The following is a 24630-nucleotide window of genomic DNA, read 5'->3' as shown; positions in this document are numbered from 1 at the left end:
ATCAAAATAATTCATAAAAATATTAACATCAAATACAGTTTTTAAGCTTTCAATATCTCACCTCTCTAATTTCATTTTCTGTTGTGAAGGAGTTTATTAAATATATATGTCAATGCAAACAATGCAAATTATTTAGTAAAGATTTATTTATTCATAGTTCCTTTGTAACTCACGAAACTGGCACTTCTATGGACCTGGCTATTGATTATTTCATTTTGGAAAGCCTTTCTTGCCATATTATTAATATCATCATGAGATTTAATTTCTAGGTTTCTGACAATTTACTATTAAACCTGGGATTATATTGGTCACCTCAATAAGAGTTTGAATAGGATAGCATTAAAAAAAAAAGAACGAAAAAAAAGTAAAAAGCAAGTCCTAAATGGAACAAAGAATTAATTGGCCTCTTTAGACACCCAGTTTAATATCAAGTAGATAGAGTGGAATGAGAAATATCATCTCAATGGAGTGAATACTTAGGTTTATAGAGTAAATCAGAATTGTATATCATAAGAAAGTTGGAAAGAGAAAACAATTTTGATATTAATGAAGTAGTAAATATTTTATTGCTTATAGTTGGCAAAACTTTGAAAATAAGAATATTTTATTTGCCAATCTAGAAATTGTCTCTGAAATTAAAAGATATCCATTTAAAAACTTGTTTAAAAAATACCTATAAATTCTACCAAAAATACTATTATGTGTCTAAAGTACTTAAGTGCTTTAAACAGGTGCACAATGCTTACTGCAGCTATCTAAACAGGTATATTGACTTTCTTATCTACATAATTTAATTGTATTTATATGACATTTAAGCAAATCAACAGAAAACAGTATTTCTTTAAAATATATTGCTCAAGAAACACTTTATATCAGCTTTTAGCTTGTCCTTAATAGTGTTGGGTGTGGGGTTCTGTTTAAACAAATATCAGATGTAAAAATGAAACACATTTTGATATTGGGTATAATATTTACATAGATTAGAAGACATGCAAATGGGCACAGAGAGACTACAAGGGAGAGATTGTTAGTTCAAAGAATGTGGACAAATTTCAGTCAAAACGTGGGATGAAACATATCAAAAGTCAGTTCAAGAAAACAAAAAAAATGCCCCTCTTTTTAAAACATTTTAATGGTTGGCATCAAAATGTAAAACTTAACATTCATTTTTTAAAAAAATTAAAAATATATATTTATATGTAACAACAAGCAAGAAGACAAAACACATCAAAAACGGGAATTAAAAACAACTCTTCAAAAAAAGACAAGAAGTAAAAAAATAGAAAGGGGTGGAAAAAGTGATTGAGGCCCTTGTCATGCAAATAGATTTGGTGGAAAAAAATACCTTCATCTTCAGCACCGTCATTATCACCTAAATCATCTGTCTGTTTCTTTGTAAGGGGACCTAGGATTGAGAACGGAGAAATGGAGGGAAAAAAAAAGACAATTCAAGAATAAACAAGACTGAGGGGAAAAAATAAATATAAATACTAAAATTCTCAAGGATATTTCCAAAAAGAGTGGGGAAGTGGTTATGTCATAATTGATTATCTATTTTGTTTAAGAAAAAAAAATCCCTCTCCCCAAAATATCTCGTAGAAGATTTGGTTTGTGAATAAATCCAGCATAAAAAATACATTATGTTTTGAAAGTCAAGTCATAAGCAAAGAAAATGATTTTTTAAAATACCCATTGCGTACAAAAAAGTAAACAGTTTTATTAGTTGAAAGAATTTAATTTATTCAGTGTCTTTTCTAATTTAAATTGGTAAAGAAAGTAGATCAAAGTCGTTCTTTTATTTCGAACAATATAATAACATTAGAGAAAACAAGAAATGTGAATATTTTTTAGTTTTCTTTTTTCTTCTGTTTTTTTGTAAGAGCATTAACACTTAGTTTTTACACATTAGCTCATACATTTTTCAAACCTGTGACTTTTTAAAATTACTTGTCATTACACAAATATTTCCCCATGTGTTTTCATTTAAATATTAGCTGTGGATTTAAGATATTTGCAGCCTGCACAATAGATCAACAGATAATCTCATCACTTGGCAGAGCAAAGGTACCATCAATAAAAGTCAGTATTTAACTATTAAAGCAGTTACAAAGGCAGGGCTTATATTTCATAATCAATTTAGTAATATAATGGAATTATGCCTTAGTACAGTTTCATGCCCAGTATAGTTATTTATAATAGGATCATGTTTTAGTAGAATAATTGTATTTAAACACTGTGAATGTTTAATAAATGTTTTATTATACTTAACAATGCTAATTTGCTAGAATAAAGGAGCACACACCAAAGGGGAAGTCAAAGGCCAGATGAAAGTAATTTTAAGTGTCACACAATTGACATACTCAGCACACAAAAAAGCAAAGTGAAGCCCACATTCTTTTTTTGTTTCCACAACCATTTAATTTGTATGACATTTCATATTCCTCATGCAAAAAGCAATCACTTACAAACACAGAACACTCAAGTCAAAAGACAGCCAATCACATAGCAGTAAGCAAGAGAATTTTATCATGCAAAAAATAAGTCATAGAAAAAAGAGGAAAAACAAAGGGACTGAAAGTCATGTGTTGATTTCAATAACAAATAGTAAAGAAGCAGGCATTAACTCTAAGCACACTTCATAGGGAAGGATTGTTAAACATTTTGATGAAGACTTGTAAGTCTTTTCAGAGATTACTGTGCATTATATTTATAATTCAAAACTGAACCTGCTATCATTAACCCTCAAGGAATGAAAAACACCACCCCAGAAAACAGAAGTAAAAAAGTGAGATATAATACAGTTACGTTTCATCAGCTCTGAGAGATAGCCTTGAAAAATAGTAATAACTGGAAAAGATTAAAGTATTGGAAAAGCAGAAATTGGTGATGTAATTTAAGGGACCCACTGACTACCTCACCTGCAAGGTTATGATTTGAAGTTCATTCCAAATACAGACAGAGAAATTGTACATAATAAATTAAGTGATATGCTTTTATAGTCACGCCTGTAAGCAATTATTCCATTAAGATAAAACCTAGATAAAGCAATAACTTATCTTAATTCGCACTCAGTTGCAAGTTCACAGAAATCTGCATTTCTTTAATATGACCCTGTTTAAATGCAAAAAGCACCCTTAGGATTATTTGATGTTAATACAACAATGTTGCTACATTTCTGAAAAATATACATATCTTTAATTTAAATTTTTAAATTGCTGAATCAAAATACTATGGTTGAAATATTTCTAATTTCATTCAAAATATTAGATCTCAAAAATTATATTTTCAAGCTTTTTATTTTTCTATAATTACCTAAAACTACACATATGTATTTTTTCACATTCTGTTTTCCAGGATGCTATATAAAAGTTATGGTTTTAATTATTGGTTAGCAACACAAATTAAGTGCAGTGGTATTTATTGCTGCCAAAACTACTACCGACTTTCTAATTTGAGTTTAATTACTTAATCTGCTTAACTCTTGGCTATATTAAGAAACCACTATTGTAAGCTCAAAAATTTTGTGCTGAGTCATTAGTTTGCTAAAATATGAAGGCACATGTAAAACCTATCATAATTAAATTACTTTCTTTATTACGTTCAGGACTCTGTAAGATATCACTCTTGGATGATTCAGATCAAAGTGTATTTCTTTCCCTTTCTAGGGTACCCAAGGCAATTTATATGATTTCTATGGGAAATCATTCAGGTTCTACAGTCACCAAGTCAGTGGTTTTATATACTTTACATGCACACAGAATTGCTGGCTCTTGGGCCTAAAAGTGATACACTAGTAAAAGAATTTTTATTAAAATATCATCTCCCACTTCTTTGCATGTGGCACATAGCTATTTGACAGCATAAGTAGAGAAGTCATAGAAATGATACTACACACACAAAGAGTTTTTCCTTGGATGGATGGTTGATTGACCCAGGTTTTTGCTACTTTAGTTATATTATCACCTTTCTTACTGAGGAAACTCTGTGCCTCTTAACTGATATGGGACAATGCTTGCTTACGTACATTTTACAGAACAACTTTTACTGTAGTAAATCTGAAGAATTAGATATAGATATTGCTTCAGCATTATAAATACATGGGGACATCATTATCCTAGAGGAGGATTAAATCACGTTCCTCCAATAAATTTTATTTATTGATACTAAATAAAATCTTGTTATTAGGTAATATTAAATTGTTCCCATGGTATGGACTACAGCAGTATTTTAGTAATTCCAGCATAACAGGGATTTTTTCTTTTTAACATCAAGAATTTTTTAAACATTTGATTTTTGAAAGTTCCCTGGGAAGAAGAGGGTTGGTAATAGTTTTTGGCAAAACTGATTATAAGAAGAAAGAAAATAGATTCCCTTTATCTCTATGCCTAAAGGCAGTGAGAATAAATATCTGAGAGGGTACAGGGTTGCAAACTGAGAAACTCCACATTGGTTTCTCTGAGGAAGCCTCAGTGGAGTAAACATATGCTTGTGGATTACAGAAACTGATCCCTGTGTGATCTCAGGGCTCCCTATCCCCATGCTAGAAACAAAACAGCATTGAGCTGCCTTCTCTCCTATAGTATCAGCCACTATCGTTCATTTTTCCTTTATTCTAAACTGTCACAATTGATGTAATTACTGACATCAAAACATTTTAAGTAGAAAGAAATATTGTAAGAGGTAATTGGCAATAATTTTCTTATGAAAAGTAGATAATCACATTTTAGGGACCATGTATTTCTCCAAGTGGAGCAGCATCATTTTCCCAATGGGTAAAACATGTATCCTTCAAACAGAAGTAACAATTATTAACAACAATCCAACAATAGTTTATGTTTCTTTTAAACAGTAAATATTGCATTTTCAATATCAGCAGTTTAAAATGGGTATCTTAAAGCACCGAAATACGAAACAAATGAGACCACTAAAAGCTGAATATAGAAGTGATTTATTCTACCTTGAAACTCTATTGGGTCTGTCCTCCCTGAGAAACACACACATAACTCTCATTAGAGTTAATAGGAAAGTAGACCTCCTGTCATTTTGAAAGGGAGTGAGAGTAATTACTATATTTTATATCTCCTATAGGCAATAAATAGATTCAGTGGTGAAACAACAGGACTAAGCAAGGTAAAGGGAACTTCTAACCATGAACTTTGAACTCATTTAATTACAAAATATTCCTTTGCAATTAACATAAGCATAATTCAAAGTATGAGCCTTTACAACAGACATGTGATACATTCTTACGTCTCAGAATCTGACCAAAGAGCTTTTTACTTTTTAAAAAAGGAGTAAAATTATCAGCATTTCTCTGTAGTTAACTGAAGAATAATTATGAGCTTGGAAATAATTACTATCCACCCATATTAATGCTGCTTTTTATCATTCCCTTTGATGAAGGGCTAATATACTTTAGGTCTCAAATACATTAGGACTGATTATAAATTCCTTCATTATGGGTTCAATTCAGCAGAAATTATCCATACTTCGTGTCACACAAGTCTACAAAAGGCAAGTAGGTTGAAGGTATTATTAACTCCTGACTTAGAAAAGGTGGCCATGAGAAATTTGTCCTTCTGTAGGGAACAAGCCTCTGAAAGTTTTAGAATTATTTAGAGCTTCTGGCTCCAGCTATCCTACCATGATAGATGGAAAGCCCTGGCTGACGACCTTGTTCTCCTCTTTCCCTATCCTCTTGACCCAGCAGCCTTTGAGGTAAATGGATTATAAAGCATCCCTAAGGCCATTTCTACAGAATGAGAGAATTTAAGGATATTGCCATTGTTGTTCTGGAACCACTGGAAGCAGGCTAAATAAACATTCTAAGGCATGTATTCTCTCAGGACAAAGTTTAGTTTATAAAACTTGAATCAAGGATGTGAAAAATTGATGTGTAGTCCATATGGAGGGCAATGCCAGAATTCAATGCATTTTAAATGACAACAGGAGTATATTATTGTATTTGATTTTTGTAAATGGACAAACATTAAAATGTAATGATTTTAAGAAATAAGATATCACGACAGTTGGTGTCATTGCAAAGCTCTTGAATTTTACCCATTAAATTTAGTTGATTTTATATAACTGGAAGGAATACATGCCTTTTGAGAATACAGAAATGAGTGATAGTGACTGATGTAGAATAATACTAATTTGATCCTACTATAACAAAAAGTTATCACATTTCTTAAACTATCAATTACAGACATAAAAAAATCATAAAGAATTCTAGGCTGGCCATTATTCTGTTTGCATGCTACACATCTGATAAAGGACTGATAACAAGAATCTATATAGAATTTAAGAAAATTAACAAGTAAAAATCAAACAATCCTATCAATAAATGGGCAAAAGACATGAAATGAAAATTTTCAAAAAAAGACAGAATAATGGCCAGCAAACATACAAAAAAGTGCTCAACATCTCTAATCATTAGAGAAATGCAAATCAAAACCATAATGAGATATCATCTAAGTCCAATGAGAATGGCTTTTATCAAAAAGTCCCAAAACAACAAATGTTGGCATGGATGTGGAAAAATTGGAACATTCTTACACTGCCGGTGGAAATGCAAATTAGTACAACCCCTGTGAAAAATAATTTGGAGATATCTCAAAGAACTAAAAATAGAAATACCATTTGATCCACCAATCCCACTACTAGGCATCTACCCAAAGGAAAAAAAGACATTCTATAATAAAGACATCTACACTCGAATGTTTATGGCAGCACAATTCACAATTGCAAAGATGTGGAAACAACCCAAGTGCCCATCAGTACATGAGTGGATTAATAAAATGTGGTATATGTATACCATGGAGTTCTACTCTACTAAGAAAGCTTGAGCCTATGCTTCAAAGTGAAGTATCACAATGATGGGAAAACATGGACTATAGGTACTCGCCATAAAATTGATACTAACTGATCAACACTAAAGGTATTGACATGGTAGTAATATTCACTGGGTGCCAGTTGGGTGGCAGGGGGTTGGTGGGTGTGGGTAAACTCACAACAAATGGATGCAGAGTGCACTCGATGGGGGAAAGGCACACTTGTAGCCCTGGTTTGGGTGAGGCTAAGGCATTATATGTAACCAAAATGGTTTGTACCCCCGTAATATTCTGAAATAAAAAAAAAATCATAGCTGAAAGATAAATCTTTCCAGAAAAATCTTTAGTTAAAGGGGAATAATATTTTTGAGCAATGCCATAAATCTGTATTATGTGGAAATAAAATGTAAAAAAATATAATGCAAAATATAATGCCAACCACTGTGATGAGATATTGGAAGTGAACTTTGGAACAATTGATAGTCAAAAGAATCCATATCTGTGCAAACCTTGGTGGCGGTACTCTGCCATTCATGACAATGTGTTGGTATCATTTAGGTGAGCTGCCTGTGTAGGCTAATGGCCCATATGTACACATGCTTTGGAATGGACCAGCTTCCCAGAGTATGAAAGCAGCACACAGACTATATGTTCATCTCTGTGTTGCAAGAAAATACCTACATGAACACAAAATATATTCTATTCCCTCAGACAGTTCTTTAGAAGCAGAGCACAGCTGAAAACATGACTTTTGGGAAAAGGAGAATCTTATGCTAAAGTTGGGAAAGAGGAAAAGAGAAATTTTCTCTGATCTAGTACATTGAGAAGAGCTCATTTGTATTTATGAGAAAATCAAGTTTTTCTTCATAAAATTACCTTGATTACAATACTTCGAAGTGAAAAGCAATTTCTTCTAGAATAAAAGTGATAGTATCTGGGGAAAAAAGAATTTAAATAGATAAAAAGTAAATAAAATCGGCTACCGCCTAATCTGAGCATCAGCAAATTTTCACAAGCTCATTTATAATAATATCGTATTTGTTTGAATTTTTTAGTGCCAATGCAATATTTCTACAGCACAAAAAATCTCAGAATAATCTTTCCTTCTCATCTGGAGGAATGCTCCTGGGTTATTACTTTGTGACAACATACTCCCCATTGCCCTAACTTTCCATACATTATCCAAACTTGCACCTAGAACAGAAGTACGGCAGCGACACAAGTGCCATGAGATGTCCAGGGCTATCTCAATGGGTAGGGGATAAGGGTGGCATCAATAGCCTAATCTCCCTGGCATGGCTTCAGTATTCAGTCATCCAGCCATTCAGCAAATATATATTACACTAGGTGTTCAGGATACATGGTAGCAAAACAGTCGGTACTGCTGCCCTTGAAAATTAAATGTTGGAGAAAGAGACATTAAACAACTGATCACACACATGTAGACATACTTACAAATTGTGGTAAGTGTAAAGAAAGAAAAGTCTTGGTGCTATGAGATGTTATACAAGGTGACCTAACCAAGCCTGGGAGGTCCTCAGTGAATAAGTGCAATGTGACCTGAGGGCTGAAGGAATAGACACTAAGCAGGTCACAAGGATGGGTATGAGAATGCAGGGTGGGAAGAAGATTTCAGCCAGAAAAAATAGCATGCGGAAAGGCCCGGAAACAAGTGAAAGCCTGCAGGTTAGTGTGGCTGGCATACAGCGAGTAGAACAGAGAGCAGTGGGTGATGACAAGGCAGAACCAGACAGGCATCAATCAGAGCACGCAGCGCATTCCGCCCGAGGATTTTTGTCTTAATCCTCAAAGCAATGGGAAACATCTGCAGGGTTTAAGCACTCACTGATAAACTCTGCCCTATTTGAATCTTAACCCGAAAAATCAGAAAGAGGCAAAGTCATTCTTAGACATATAGCAGGGAATATTTTATACAGAGGCCTGCTTTATGTTCTCATCAGACAAGAATAGTTTTATTAGAATGAAATTAGATGATGAAAAAGGAACCTCTAAGGTCTTATTCCATTTCTGTTTGCAAATAAAATGAAAATCACCAAAAAGTAAAATCCAAGACTCCTACACTCCTGAAATTTTATAGTTTTACAGTTTCTATTAAACATATATGTAAATTTAAATTCAATTTGCCTGAGAATTAACATACCCTAACTATCATTATATTCACACAAAGATAGAATATTCCATAAGCTATTTCTACTTGGATAGCTCTCTAGTATCTCAGAACAACAGGGACAGCCATCACCTCTGCCTTCAAAGCCAGTTTTACCTCCCAACATAGGTTTTGCTTTCAGAGGTATAACCCTTTCTTCTGTCTCCAAACTCTAAATCTAGAAATAATATTTACCTATTCCTTCATTCTCCCTCTGATCTCAGCCAGTTTTCATCAGATTGCCAAGAGAAATCTCATTCCTGCCACTCAGTGCTTTCTATTATTTGCCTGGTCAGGGGTCATCATTACCAAATGATTGAATTATTGTAGAAGCCTCATGCATGCTCCTACAATCCTTCCCACTCTAGATTCTCTCTCAATCCATTTTTGTATTCCACAGGTTTTTGAAGTTGTCGAAAATAATAACCTCAAGCCCAAAGAGAAAAAGATTTAATCATTGTAAATTAACATCAGCTAAAATATACACACATTCAACTTCTCCTAAGACTAAAATTGCAAGCACTCTAAAGGAACAGGAATTTAAAAGCCTAAAGTCTTACTTAGATGTGGTAGATCTTGTACTGTGAGTTTTAAAATAGCTGTAACAAGACAGATGAAAACTAAATATGGTTTAACACTAGTTTTGATGTTTTAGAAATTCATGAGCAAAAATTAGATATTTTATATTCCAAATGGAAACTATTCATATAAAATATATTTTTAAAATTGCCGTGCGGATTAATGTTCCTTAAACAGGACTTTCACTACTCTGTTTAAAAGTCTTTACTATCTCCTTATTCCTCTTGTCTTACACTAAATGCCCCAACCCAACACACAAGACCCTCTTTACTATTTCCAGATTTAATCTCTAAGTTCCACTACTTTCCAAAATATATCTTCTTCTATTGTGAGTCTTGTCTCTGCTTCACGATAAAGTTACCTCAATACTCACACCTTGTGTGTTTTATTCCATATAGTTGATTCCTTAAAGTTCTATTATAATCAACTCACCTTGGAAAGGTGGAAAGGCATTTTTAGCATAGACATAGGGAATCTCCTCTAGAATAATATGTAAAATTGAATAAAGGAGCACTGTTGTGTGTTTTGGCCCAAAATGCTGTCTTTAGAATATGAATGTGAGAGGTAGTTCTATACTGCTTAGCAAGACCTGACTATAAAAACATCTTAATTCTTCAGCATTACTAAATTTTATCTCCATAAGTGAGACAAATAAATTGAAGCAGTAATTATGAAGATTCTATTTTCTGGGTGGATCTCACCGAAAATAGGCCAGTGAAGGACAAGCTCTCTAACAGTGAGTCTGTATTACCCTGAGATGACTTGACAGATTTTGGTTTCACGTGTGCCCCTCCTTGCTAAACGTCTCTGATCCTCAGTTAAACACAGTTCCACTCCATTTGTACTCTGCATGCTACTGCACATGGGTTGACAGGCTAGGGGCTGTCACGGACAAAATACTGTGCTCCTCTCTCTCTCCCACTCATTATCTTGCCTGATATAATAAATGTCAAGCATGAACTAGATACTGTAGAAACATCTGTGAAACCAGTGATTATGTGCCTAGACTTATAGGACACAAGAGTTAGAGGGACTATACTGAGCGACTATCAAATTCCCTCATTTCACAGGTGAGGAAAAGAGTAAAGTGCTTAACTGATTTTACCCAGGACTCATGGCTAATTAAAAGTAGCTCTAGGTGTGGAAAGGACAGGATCAGAAACTTTTCAAAAGAAGACAGGCTAATGGCCAACAAAATATGAAAAAAATCCTAAATGTCTCTAATCATAAGGTAAACGCAAATCAAAACCACAATGAGATATCACCTAACTCCAGCGAGAATGGATTTTATCAAAAAGTCACAAAACAACAAATGTTGGCGTGGTTGCAGAGAGATAGGAACACTCATACACTGCTGGTTGGACTGCAAATTAGTACAACCTTTATGGAAAATAGTACGGAGATACCTCAAAGAACTAAAAGTAGAACTACCATTTGATCCAGCAATACCACTACTGGGTATCTACCCAAAGGGAAAAAAGACATTCTATAAAAAAGACATCTGCACTAGGATGTTTATAGCAACACAATTCACAATTGCAAAGATGTGGAAACAACCGAAGTGCCCATCAATACATGAGTGGATTAATAAAATGTGGTATATGCATACCATAGAGTAGCACTCAGCTATAAAAAATGGTGAACTAATACTTTTTGTGTTATCTTGGATGGAACTGGAGCTCATTCTTCTAAGTGAAGTATCACAAGAATGGAAAAACAAATACTACATGTACTCACCATTAAGTTGGTACTAATCAATCAACACTTATATGCACATATGGAAGTAACATTCATAGGTTGTTGTGCAGGTGGGAGAGGGGAGGAAGGGATGGGTAAATTAACACCCAGTGGGTGCAGTGCACGATGTCTTGGGGTTGGGCACACTTGTAGCTCTGACTCAGGTGGTGCAAAGGCAATATATGTAACCTAAGTATTTGTGCCCCCATAATATTCTGAAATAAAAAAAGATGAAAAGTAATATAATGTGGAAAAGATTGGGTCTAAAATTTAGAATGATTATTCAATATTATTTAGTAAATACTCTAACTGTACTCTCTCATTGGGCCTTAATATGGTAAAGCTGAATGAGTAAAAATATTTCTAATAAGCATTGATGATAATTAACATTACCTGGCATGTTTTGGAATTGCTTTCTGACATATATACTATTTACTTTTTTACTTCTAACTTTCAAACAAAAGTTTATTTGCAATATTCTGAAATTTTCAATTGTGTACCAAGATTAAGTAATTCAGTTTGTTAAAAAAAAATAAAAAAGTAGCTCTAGGTGTAGATTTCGGATTTCCTATCACCCAGTCTAGTTGCCTCCTTTACAATAAGTCACACAGCAATGAAGACAAGCAGAGAAAAGGAAAAATTGAGTATAGGAAAATTTGACGTAGCATAGGTCTGTTTTAAACAAATCATAAATCATAATTATATTACAACTAGAAAGCATTTAGTATTCCCCTAAGCAACATTCTATTTAATTTAGATGCAATTAAGGTTAACAGTTAAATAAGAAGAAATATTTACTGTCTTTAAAGGAAAAAGACAAAGTGTCTTTAAAGGAAAAAGACAAAAAAATCTTAAAAACAAGCCAGTGGGTTTGGAAGAACAAAAAGTCCTAGAGTTCAAACCAAATAAGTAATATCAGTTAAATGGAATAATTTCTCAGTAGTGTACATTATTAAATGGAGTGGAGTGTGGAATAATAATTAAAGCTATGAAAAATTAAATAATTAACTGGACCTGAAAGGACAAGAATGGCTAGAGTGAATGGACAGCCATACAGGCTGAGGAAATACTGAAATGTTCTATAGAGATTAGTAAATAACCACTGTTCAGCACTATCAGAGTCCTATTCTAGCACCCAAGATGCTTTGGCTTGGGCCCCTTTCCCAGGATGCTCTTATTGTAGCATGATTAAGAAACTAAAGTGTTAATGTTTGACATAGCAGGGGGACTCCACACCCGCCATAGTGCTATATGCTGATATTCTTTCTAACTACTATAGACAATTTATATTTTTAATGACCACTGGATTATTCTCAAAGACATTTCCAAACCTAAAAGGTTATGACTACAAAATGTATTTCCTAAAATATATTTTAATACTACTTGATATTTTGTCTGTGTTGTAATAGGTTTGGAGATAGACATATACAGGTTTGGATATTGGGCTCTTGTGTGCTAATTGTGTAAATTTTGACACATTTTTTAATCTCATAGAGTCTCAGGAGACAATACCATCCTCTCCCCAAAATCTTGCTATAATAATTAAAAGTGCTGACTACAGTGTTTAGCACAGAGAAGTTTAGTTAAATATTTATTTTACCCTTCACCTTTCTTCTGTTTATTGCCTCAAACCAAATCCTTAATACATACACACACACATTCACGTGCACACACAATCATATTCACAATATACCTCCTAGTATAATATGCACTAAATAAAAAAGGATTTTAGAATTAGGTTGTCTCCATTCAGCCACCTATAGCTATATGGCCTTGATAGTTTTCTTACCCTCTCTATTACTAGTCTCTTTAAATGTAGGGTGGAATAATACCTGCATAATAAAACTATCACAAGGATTCAAGATCCTGAATGTAGAATGCCTGGTATAGTGTCCAATATATAAAGAGTGTACAGTCTACAAAGAGAGAAATGATAACTATTACTGAATTGCAGGCAATTGAGAAGGAATTAAGGGCTTAAAAACATGATGAATTTGTCCAATATCTTCTATTTAATAAGTGCAGGAGCCAGGATGGGGACCCAGTTCTGTATTATTCTGGAATCCATACCATCAGGACTATTTTGTGCTACCACAGGATATCACAAAAATGTCACAATATTTCTTCAGAGAGATAAATAGAGTAGCAGTTAAAATCCAACAGTACCTCATTGATACTCATATTAATATACACATGTGTGTGTGTGTGTGTATGTGTATGTGTGTGTTTGAGACTCCCTAACCACTCAGAGCAAGTTCTGTTGCTCATTTACATGGCAAAAAGTGCATTGAAATGATGAAGAAAAAAATCAATGGAACCATTTTAAATATGAGTGGAAAGTGGAGGGCACGATGTGCTGGGTCATTCTTCTATAGCATAAGGAAAGAAAGGTAAGGTTGTGACAAAACAGGATTAAAAAAAAAAAACACATCAGTAGGCACTGTGTCTGCAGGAGGAATGAGTCTCATAGATGTCCTGTCCCCAACAGAGATGCTGAAAAGCAGAAAGGGATTAGCTATTGGGGGGTGGGGAGGGGGAGCAGTTTGGAGGAAAGCAGGAAATGTGGTCTATTCAAACAAAAATAGAGAACTGTAAATTTGAGCTTTAGTCTGTTGCTTTTTCCCAGGAAGGGGGACAGGGTGGACTCCGTAAGGACTGAAGCCAGACTGAAGCTGTGAGTCAGCTGTTCCCACAGGACTCAGAGGCCTCAGCAGCATGAGATAGCTGATCTCAAAATTACAGCTAGCAAATTCTGTGGTCAGAGTCCAAGTTAGTAACAGAATGCTTGGCTTCTAGCTCAAGCTCTGCCTTTTAAGCAGGTAATAATCTGTACGAAGTTGTTCAAGTCCTTTCATGTCTCTGAGTCTTCATTTCTTCACCTATAAAAAGAAAGAGACATTGTCTCCTATCCACTTTGGGAGATTGTTGTAGGAGCAAATAAAGTGATGTTTATGAAAACACTTCAAATGGCTTTTCACACGTAACGTAAAAGTTTATGTAATGGGCATTAAATGAACTGGAAATAGTGGGACTACTATTTATTAATACAAAGGGCATGGTTATAACACAAAAGACTGGCTGCATCATATGTTCAAAACAAGAATATTTATATTATCTTAAAGGAAAAAGTACATATGTATTTTTTATTTTTTAAATTAAAATATTCTCGCTTTTTTGTGTGCCTAATAGAAATACAGGTTTTGGAATCAGAATTCTTGATTTTGCATCCTGACTCTACCACTCTACCTGTTGTTAGATTTTTGGCAAGTTACTTAACAACCCTGGCCCTTGATATATTCATCAGTAAATCGGGCATAGAAATAATTTATACCAACTTCAAAGGATCATTTATAAGATTAAAGGCAGTAACACGTGTAGCTCTTAGATCAGAGTCTGATATATATTAAGGACACAATAAATATTAAGAATTACTATTAAAACACAGAAAATTAAAAGCTAAAAATAGATTATTGACCTTAGAACAATTACAGGAGAAAAAAATAGATATTTTGTGGTGTCTTTAAAAAAGTGAAGGTTCTAAATATAGCTTTTTTGTCAAGTTATTCTTTGATATTTAGTCATTATAGATTTAAAATTGATTATCAGCAAATGAGGATTAAAATAAACACTTTTGGGAGCAAAATGTCAAATCTGAGTATATACCATTAGGAAATAAAGTACAGAGAATTAAAAGCAAAATGTCATAGCAATTCTATATTTCTATTTGTCATAATACTCATCAGAGAAAGAGTGAGCAGGTTTAGGACAAGCTAGCATTTCTAAAATTTTATCCAGTCAAAACGCCAAAACTTTTCGTGGAAAGGTAAAAATGATATTCTGGATGAAATTGTACTTTTGAATTATTTGACTATTAAAATATTGTTGCTAATTTTATTACTCAGCAACTTCTATGTTCTAGATCTATTTTCATAATTTGCGATAATGTTTAAAAGGTATTTATGTTCACCAGCACTGAAAGAAACAATTGCTTGAGGATGACCCCACTCACAATGCACCTTTGCTATGCTCAGTTTAAAATCATCTACAATAGACAACATGGTTACTGGAATTTTACCTTCTATCTTGTATATGAATTGTGTTTGGGAAACCTGTGAGCAAAATTAAGGTATTTGATCTTCAAAATATAAACATGTCATCTTAAAAGAGGCTTATGTAAGTATTTAATGGTTGCTGGATTACAAAAATCAATATGGGATAAGAGGCTCCATGCTTTATTGATTTCTCCTTCCTTACATTTTCATTCTTTCCTTTAAGCTATTAAAATGCCTCAATTCAAGCTACTTTTTGTGAGATAGTCCAGAATGATAATATTTATCAAAGATAACATATTTAATACTAATATTTAGCCATTGGCAGCCAAGATTGGTTTTGAAGAAAAATATCTTTACCAATACAAATGCTTTTCCATTTAGACTATGGCATTTCTACAATGGAAGTATATTTTTAAAAATATATGGAAATCACATTTGATTTTGTGAAATATTTCACATTTAGATAAACAGGTATGTCCTGAATATCAGGGAATTTTTATTTTAGTACAGAAAGCTAGAAAAAGATATATGAAAATTTAAAGCTATAAAATATACGCAATTGATTTTAGGCAGGAGATGTTTTTCAAAAATTTGCACGTGAATCGATGCTTGTAAATTTTAAATACGTGAAAAGAAGCTGCAATGTTGAGCACCCTGTAGCGAATTATATTGACAAATAAATCTGTCTTATAAGAGAATAATCACTTCAGTGTCTGTTTCCTAAGTTACCATTATTATCTATTTTTCCTTTGAATATGGATGCATCTGTATTTACTTAGTATTAAAACTCATGTTTTCTGATACATGCTAAGAAGTACTATCTAATGTTTTAGTTGCATATAATTAGGCCAAAATCCATTCATACAACATTAGATGTGATAGTAGTATTGTTTGATTTATAAATATGAATATTACATTAAGTCATTAAGTATGAAATATCTGATTTTCTTACATACTAAATTTGACAGTTGATATCTCTGATGTTTCCCTTTGACATTTCTTGTTTTATTTTTATTGTGTTGTACATCCTCATTTTTTCAAACACCGAGTTTGACTTGTGATTATCTTTCAAAGTTCTTTTTAAAACAATTTTTGTAAAACCATAGATGAGTCAAAAATTTGTGTTATTTTCAAATATGAGTTCTATGATAGAACCGATACTGCACAGACAGCTCAAAATATCAACAGCGTTTGAAAAAGATGTGACTAATGAACACACGGTAAGTATATGGTTTGAAAAGTTCCATTCTGGTGATTTTAATCTTAAAAATGAGCCACGTGGGAGACCTGAGACCAAGGTGAATAATAATGAGCTAAAATAGATGCAAATTCATCTCAACCTACGTGTAAATTAACAACAAGATTTGACACTACTATTCCAACAATATTAGATCATTTAAAACAAATCGACAAGGTAAAAAAGCTGGATAGATGGATGCCACATAAATTAAACGAACATCAAAAACAATAGTCTAGAAATGTGCCTTTCTTTGCTGTCACGATATAAAGACAAGCCATTTCTACACTGTATTGCTAATGTGTAATAACAAAGAGATTATTTTTGACAATTGCAAGTGTTCGACACAATGGTTGGATAAACTACCAAAACACAGTCCAAAACTGAATATTCATCAAAAAAAAGCTAATGATGTCTGTTTAGTGATCCAGCACTGGTATTAATATCCATTACAGCTTCATGAAACCTGGTCGATTGATTACAGTAGATGTCTACCACAACCAACTGGACAAAATGATGAGGATGCTTGTGATTCAACAATCTAGACTTGTCGATAGAGACAGACCAATTCTCTTACAAGACAATGCCTGCTCAACCACAGGTCACACAACACTGCTTAAACTACGGAGGCTAGACTTAGAAACTCTCTGTCATCCACCATATTCACGAGACCTTGCACCAACTGACTACCACTTCTTCCAGACTTTGGACCACTTCTGGCAAGGAAAAAGATTCAATTCTCAACAAGCTGTAAAAAATGCCTTTTGCGATTTTATCGCCACTCACCCTCAGACATCTTCACTGTTGATATAAATGAGTTACCATTAAGATGACAAAACTGCATCAATAGTTTAGGCACATACTTTGATTAATTGTAATGCTTCTTGTTTAAGATATAATAAACTTTTGATTTGAAATCAGACATTTCATATTTAATGACCTAATGTGTGTGCGTGTATGTGTGTATATACATACATATGTTTGCATACGTATGTATGAGTATTACACACATGTGGTACATAGGTTCATTCTCCTTTGTGATTCACCTAAAGATAACTTTTTGCCATGAATGAATGATTTTCAACATTATTTTGTTGAAATAAAGTAGAAATTTTGTTTCTGCAAGCAGCTTAATTATTCTGGATATTTCTTTTTAAGCAGAAGGGCAATGAGAAAACTCATAAAAGAAGAGGATCATATAAAGATCAAATGATTTAGTATTAAGAAGAAAGGAAGAAAGAAAACTGAACAGAATAGGGATATTCAGAGCAATTTCAATGTACAAAATCTAATGCTGAAATACTTTCCCACATTGCCATTCCTCTGTATTTGAACATATCTTTCAGAATTAATCCCTGTAAAAAAAATCAATAAAATTCAGTTCTCTAGACAGTGCTTCTTCAACATGAGTGTGCATTAGAAAGAGCTACGGAACTTATTAAAAATGATAATTCCTAACCTTCTTTTTCCCTGAGATTGGTCAGAGTACAACCTAGAATTCAGCAATTTAATGATAAACAAGGTCTATAGACCACAATTTGTGGAAAACTTGGGATACAGACTGTTTACCTATTTGTAGGATTTTGACTCTTTCTGATTTTGCCTCTCACTGAGGAGTAAAATGAAAAGCTTTACATAAATATATGAAATTGATCACATTTTATACATGCTGAGCTATGACACATATCAGCTGGAAATGTATGTGTGACTGCAAGTTCAACCCAAATGGTACCTTTTCTCTTTGAGAAAACAATACCCGGAAGAAACAGTGTGACCAACTCCCAAATAAAGATTTATTTGTGAGAATACTTTAAATAGATGATAGATAAATACAGTTGATATATAACCCCTAATATACATGTATATACCTATATATGCCATGTGTATGTATGTTTAGAAATCTAATGAATAATCCCTATCTTAAAATATTTTACACCATATTGATTTAAAATTTATTTAATACTGACTATATTCTAGATTATTTGGAGTCCACATAGTACCAAAAAATACCCACCTTACTATCTTGTATATTGTCATATCAAACATTAGTGAAACTAAGGTTGGAAGGAGGAAATCATTTTTAGGTTAAACCAATGGACCGAACCTGAAGCAATTTAGAGCATGCTTTTAGGAAAATTAAGGCATGTAAAGTAAGGAAATGTGGAAATTATCAAGAAATATCGACAGGGAATAAAATGCCAAGGGTGAGAGAAATTTGCTCCCCAGAACATAATGAAATAAACAGAAGTAGAAAAATACCATAAGAATGAGGCACTGTGATCCACGGGTGATGGCACCATCTGTGGCCTGGGAAACAACGAATTCCTGGCCCCCTGCCTACTGCGGGAGTCAGTGAAGCAGGCAGCTTTTGAACTATTCTCATAGCAAGAACTAAAGTCTTACTCTTTTTACCTTCAGACTGTGGGTATCTCTGTTTCTCTCCTTGTGTGTGTATATGTCTGTATTTGTGTGCATGGCTGTAATGTCTGCCTCTGTGTATATATTTCTTTGTGTGTGAATTTGTGCGACTTTTTCTGCCTAGTTAAGCATATGTTTCAGTCTTCCAGCGTGGAGGTGCACATCATTCACTTTGTTTTGTGTGTAAATGCCTCTAAATGTATGAGACTCTCTGCCTAATTATGTCTTGCTGCTGCTTATTTGCATGCCTCGCTCTGCCTTGTGTATCTATCTGACCAGACGTGTGATTTATTTTCCTGCCTGTTATATATATGCGTATGTATCCATTTATAAGTCTCTTTTTTTTGCTTCTGAATGTCTTTGACACCATCCTATCTATCTGTATTTTGTGTATTTCTCTCTGTGTGTCTCCCTGATCATCCCATTGTATTATCAGAGTCTCTTTGGTGGATGACTATGGGTTTGTGTTTCTGATGATATCTTTCTAATGATATCTCTCTTTGTCTCTCTCCCTCTAGGTATAGTCTCTATGTGTGTCTTCTATTTATATAAGCATCCCTGGGTGGGCATCTCAACGTGTCCACTTCCACCTGTATGTCTCTGCTGAGCACGCCTGTGGGAGAGGAGGCAGATAAAAGAAGCCCTCATGGTGTCTATCCTCTCTCAGACCCAGTCTGTCAGTGTAAATGCTCGAGGAAATTACCTAGTCCTTTATTGCTTCCAGACAGGAATACAGCTACTGTATTCCATGGAGAGATGTTAATATTCACCTTCCTTGCCTTTCCTAATAATTTCATTGACACTCAAGTTTTACACGTAGAATATCTATTCCATAATCTAAAGGTCTCCAAACCTAACTTCCTCAAGTGAAAATAAGAGATAAAAGCACTTTATAGTAGAATTGGTATGAAAATTATAGCTGTAAAGTTCCTAGGACATTACCTAGCACATAGTCAGTGCTCCATACATTCTGTTACTCTTACCAGTGGATATTTCTTGGTTAAATTTTTGCTGAAAAGTTAAATTCCTCTAAGGAATCCTGCTGTATTATCAAATCTTTTTAAGAGAGATTACTTCAAGCAATGTTCCTACATTTAAAAAATACAGCTAGAAAAACATTATAAAATGGACTTCTTTAAAGAAATACTGTGACAACTTTTTGGATGGAAAATACATTAGAATCTATGTTTCTGTGCTTTTGGTGGCCTATGGCATTAATCCAGTAACTCTAGATTATGCATAATCTTAGACCAATTAAAACACAGCTCAAAATTATGTCTAGGGCATGCGATAATCGACTGCAACCTCCTTCTCTGGAGCAAGTGAAGACACTGAGGCCAGGGAGACTGAGTCTCAGTGTGTTCCAATTTATAGGCAACAGTAGCAAGGATGCTACAAAAACCCCCTTGTCCCTCAGGTTTATAGTCTATGCTGTTTCCAATGCATTTTGTTTCTTCTACTGTGGAGTTAAGAAACAATTTTTAAATGTAATGGTATCTTTTGAATATGTAATTCATTCGTAAACTTAAAATTCTAAACAATAAAAATCAAGATTATTGAAAAATCCTGCTCCCAATTCATCCACTCTTAGCTGCCCTGATCTAGCCTCTCATCCCCAATCCTATAGATAGCTGCTCTTTATTTTTGTGTCAATCCTTTCCATGTTCTCTATGCAAAATGAAGGAAATTATGTAGACATTAGCAATTATAAATTACATGTATTTTTATTTCATGTTTTACATAAAATATAGCATTCCATATTCACTGTTTTGCACCTTGCTTTTTTTACTCAGTGATACATCCGGGAGATCTTTCTGTATCAGTATACGAAAAACTTCTTATCCTTTTTTACAGTTGCATAGTGATTTCAGATTTTTTAAAGAAACTTAATTAGTTGTGAATAAAACAGGAGAAAATATGAAGCGCAATATAAGCATAGTAATAAGATATAAGGCAATAGTTTGAAAAATTTCCGTACCAATTTTATTTCGTGGGTGGGAAGAGCAATGTGAATAAAAGGACTAAGCAAGCTTTGAGCACACAATAAAAGTTTCTTGGCCACACAGGTTCCCTTTCTTGTTCTCCCAGGGGCTGCCTGAGGCATGGAGCTAATAGATAAAATCCCTGCAGTTATTTTACTATTTACTCCCAGGAGAAAAAGCCCATAAAATATACACATTCATAAAATAGGAACTATTATTGAAGAATGTAACTTTTTCAAAATATGCAATGTTCAAAACTATCACACAGTTATTAGTTTATCAGTTACCAGTTTATCAACACAAACACGCACACACACAGGTTTTTTCCTCATAACAACATTTTTATAGTCTTAGAGTAAAACAAAGTACGTTGCTGACTGTTTTCTTTTTTACTATAATTCTATTACCCACTGCCTTTAGTATATTCCAAGTAATTTGCTCATGAATACCTTTTCTGGAAATTAACATTTAAGTTCCTATAAGCCTGTCAGGAATGTTGTTAGGTGTTATATGTTCTTTTTTTTACTTAACTCTTTCAACACCCTATCTTTCCCAAATTTCCCGTAGCAACAAAATTAGATTCCCTATCTGGTTTGCCTTATGCCTTCCTATCCAAAATATACATTAGACAAAGAAAACCAAAAAGCTTCCAAAGCCTCCCTAACATTAGGATTGCTCTGGTGGGACCTACAGGGCCCATTGTAATAAAAGTAACTAAAGGAGCAAGAGGAGACAAATTTACCTATTCTTCCTTGCCTGTTGTTCAGTGGGATCTCAACCTCCCCTTAAAGCTCAGATCAAATAAAGCCTAATAAAATAAAATTACCTTAAATTCTTTTTCCATGATTGAGGCATATCACATTGTCCAGTTTTGAACTCATGGTTTATTACTCTACTAAAAGTATGGGTGCTAAATATGATTTATGTTTTAAAAATACTTCATCTTTTTCAAAATACGTATTTTGTTTCACTGCATTCTCGCAATCACCTTGTAAGTCAAAAGCTAATGTTCCTGTTTTATAAACATCTTCATCTTACAAAGACAATCACTGAGACATGGGGAGTTAACCCCTCCTGTCCAAAGTCACATCACTAACTAGTGGTGGTAACTCTATTGCTCATGTCCCGATCACATACATTTCATGGAAATCAACCTAACCTATCCTCAGCTCCAAAAATGAACAATTGGCTTTGTTAACAATGTCATCACTAAGCCAATCAAAAAATGGGTATGATAAAAGCCACAGTGCCAACTAAAATATCCATCAAAGTTAATCCATAGCAGTGAACCAATTAAATCTTTTGCACTTCTTAAAATGAATTAGGTAAATGAATGTATTTTGATATCAAAAGTTATCTAAGGCACATGAGTAAGAGAAAAAGGCAAATTTCAGAATAATCTGAAAAGTATCATCCTATTTATATAGAAACGGATTAATCCCACTATGTTTAGATACACACAGACATTTCCTGGAAGGATATCCAATAAACTGTTGTAAATCGTTTTCTATGGGAAAAGTGTATAGTATGTAACATGAGGAAATGAGTTGGATTTTTACTCTTTCACTTATGCTCTCTTCAATGTTTATGTTTTTTTAAAACCATGAACATATATTACTTTTATCACTTGAAAGATATGGTCAGAATGTTTAACTTGCTATTTAACATGGGACAAATCAAGTAAATACTCTGGGCAGACCTTTAAATGTCTGCTTCTCATATATTACTTCTTGCTCTATAATGCTTTGACTTCATTTGTGCCCAAACCTCTATTGGACTTTTAGAAAAGATATTTAATTTTTATAATTAATTATATATAACACTCTTCTGGGATAAATGCATTGGAATTTTACCTCATCAATAAAGGTAAAATGACCACTCAGAATAACACTCTGGTTGGATTAGCAAAATATATGTTATTGTCTTGATTACAAGTGAATGTGGTATTGAAGGCGCAGATGGGCAATTCAAGCGTGTGTTTCATGAAACAGTCTCGGAAGCTTTAAAGTCTTCCAATATTTGTACTTGTCATAGCAATTGTTTCTACCAATAAACTATTGAGTCTGATTTGAAATTCACATTTTAAATATAACGGTGACATTTTTAACCCATTTTGACCCCTCTAAGTATATACATACACACATATCCATGTGCTTATGCATTATACAGAGAGAAACATATAAGAATCAGCATTGATTATATGAGCCAGGTGACTGCAGTAGGAACTGTAGATTAATATAATCTTTAACTCACATTATTCTGTAGGGAAGTGAGAACCATTGCAGCATGAATTAAGGACAATGTGTCAACCTTAAGTTTAAATATGGACTTTTCAAAGAACAAATTATATATTCTGTGGGCAGCTGTCTAGAAAATGTGTAGCTTTTTATGCATGCAATTTGGAAATTCTATTCATGTATTTTAATTCCTTGACTCACACACCTTGTAGGCAAATGGATAGCAATTTTTGGCAAAAGAGAATTGATAGAATTGAAAAAAATAGTTAAAGAGAGTTGTAAAATGAAGAGTCAATTTATGAACATTTTGCATAATCTTGTAAAAATAGCAATTGATGAGGGGAAACTAGTAAAACTTTTTTTTATTATTTTACATCACATTTTGCTACTCATCTTTAAGGCCTGTTACCCAATGCATGGGATCTATATAGCCAGATTTGTACCTGACAACTCTTCTCAAAATATACTTATCTGAAATACACTCAGTTCAATCTTTTAAATTTACTTTGGTAATATCCAGATTTATCCTACATTCCATAGTAGTTAGTTCAAAACACATTAATGGTCCCTATCACATTGCTTTCAGTTGGTTTGATGCTTGTCTAGTGTTTTTGATAGATTTTGAGTGTCCTATGAAGAGAGACTATGCCAAATTCATCTTTATACGTGGAATCACTTCCCTGGATTTGATACATTTTAGAACTCAATAAATGTTTGTTAAATAAATAAGAGAAGAGTAACAAATGTCAAGAGAACTGACATGAATCAAAAATAACCCTCCACCTAAACTTCATGACTTCTAAAGATTCAACCAAATCTCTTCTACAGTTACAGGTACCATCTGATAGTTCAACACATATGTAAATTAATAAATGTGATTCACCACATAAACAGAATTAAAAACCAAAACAATGTGATTATCTCTATAGATGGAAAAAAAGCATTTGATAAAATCCAGCGCCACTTCATGAAAAAACCCTTCCTTAATAAACTAGGCATAGAAAGAGCATGTCTTAAAATAATAAAAGCTATATATGACAAACTCACAGCCAACATCATACTGAATGGGGTAAAATTGAAAGCATTTCTCCTAAGAACTGGAACAAGATAAGGATGCCCACCTTCAACATTTCTACTTAACATGGTACTGGAAGTCCCAGCCAGAGCAATCAGGCAAGAGAAAGAAATAAAGGGCATCCAAATTAGAAAAGAGGAGGCCAAACTCTACTCGTTTGCTGATGATATGATCTTATATGTAAAAAACCCTAAAGACTCCTCCAAAAGACTCCTAGAATTGATAAATAAATTCAATAAAGTCTCAGGTTATAAAATTAACATACACAAATCAATGATTACAACCCACCTGAGAATCAAATCAAGAACACAAT

The 24630-nt window shown here is 33.5% G+C and overlaps 1 protein-coding gene across 6 annotated transcripts in view; it reads right to left on the bottom strand.

Moving 5' to 3' along the window:
- Positions 1–24630, bottom strand: part of NLGN1 (neuroligin 1) — a 1153390-nt gene that overhangs the window by 672148 nt on the left and 456612 nt on the right. For 3 of the 6 annotated variants that reach the window (XM_012640173.1, XM_012640174.1, XM_012640178.1), the window contains one exon: positions 1346–1405. The exons of the other annotated variants lie outside the window; for them this stretch is intronic. In XM_012640173.1, the coding sequence (XP_012495627.1) occupies positions 1346–1405 (60 nt within the window). The remainder of the gene's footprint in view (positions 1–1345; positions 1406–24630) is intronic. 6 annotated transcript variants of the gene reach the window in all.

Source organism: Propithecus coquereli, unplaced genomic scaffold (genome assembly GCF_000956105.1).
Source record: "Propithecus coquereli isolate 6110/MARCELLA unplaced genomic scaffold, Pcoq_1.0 Scaffold15, whole genome shotgun sequence".
Lineage (NCBI taxonomy): Eukaryota > Metazoa > Chordata > Mammalia > Primates > Indriidae > Propithecus > Propithecus coquereli.
Note: the sequence above shows the minus strand (reverse complement) of the source record. Positions and strands in the feature narration are given on the sequence as shown.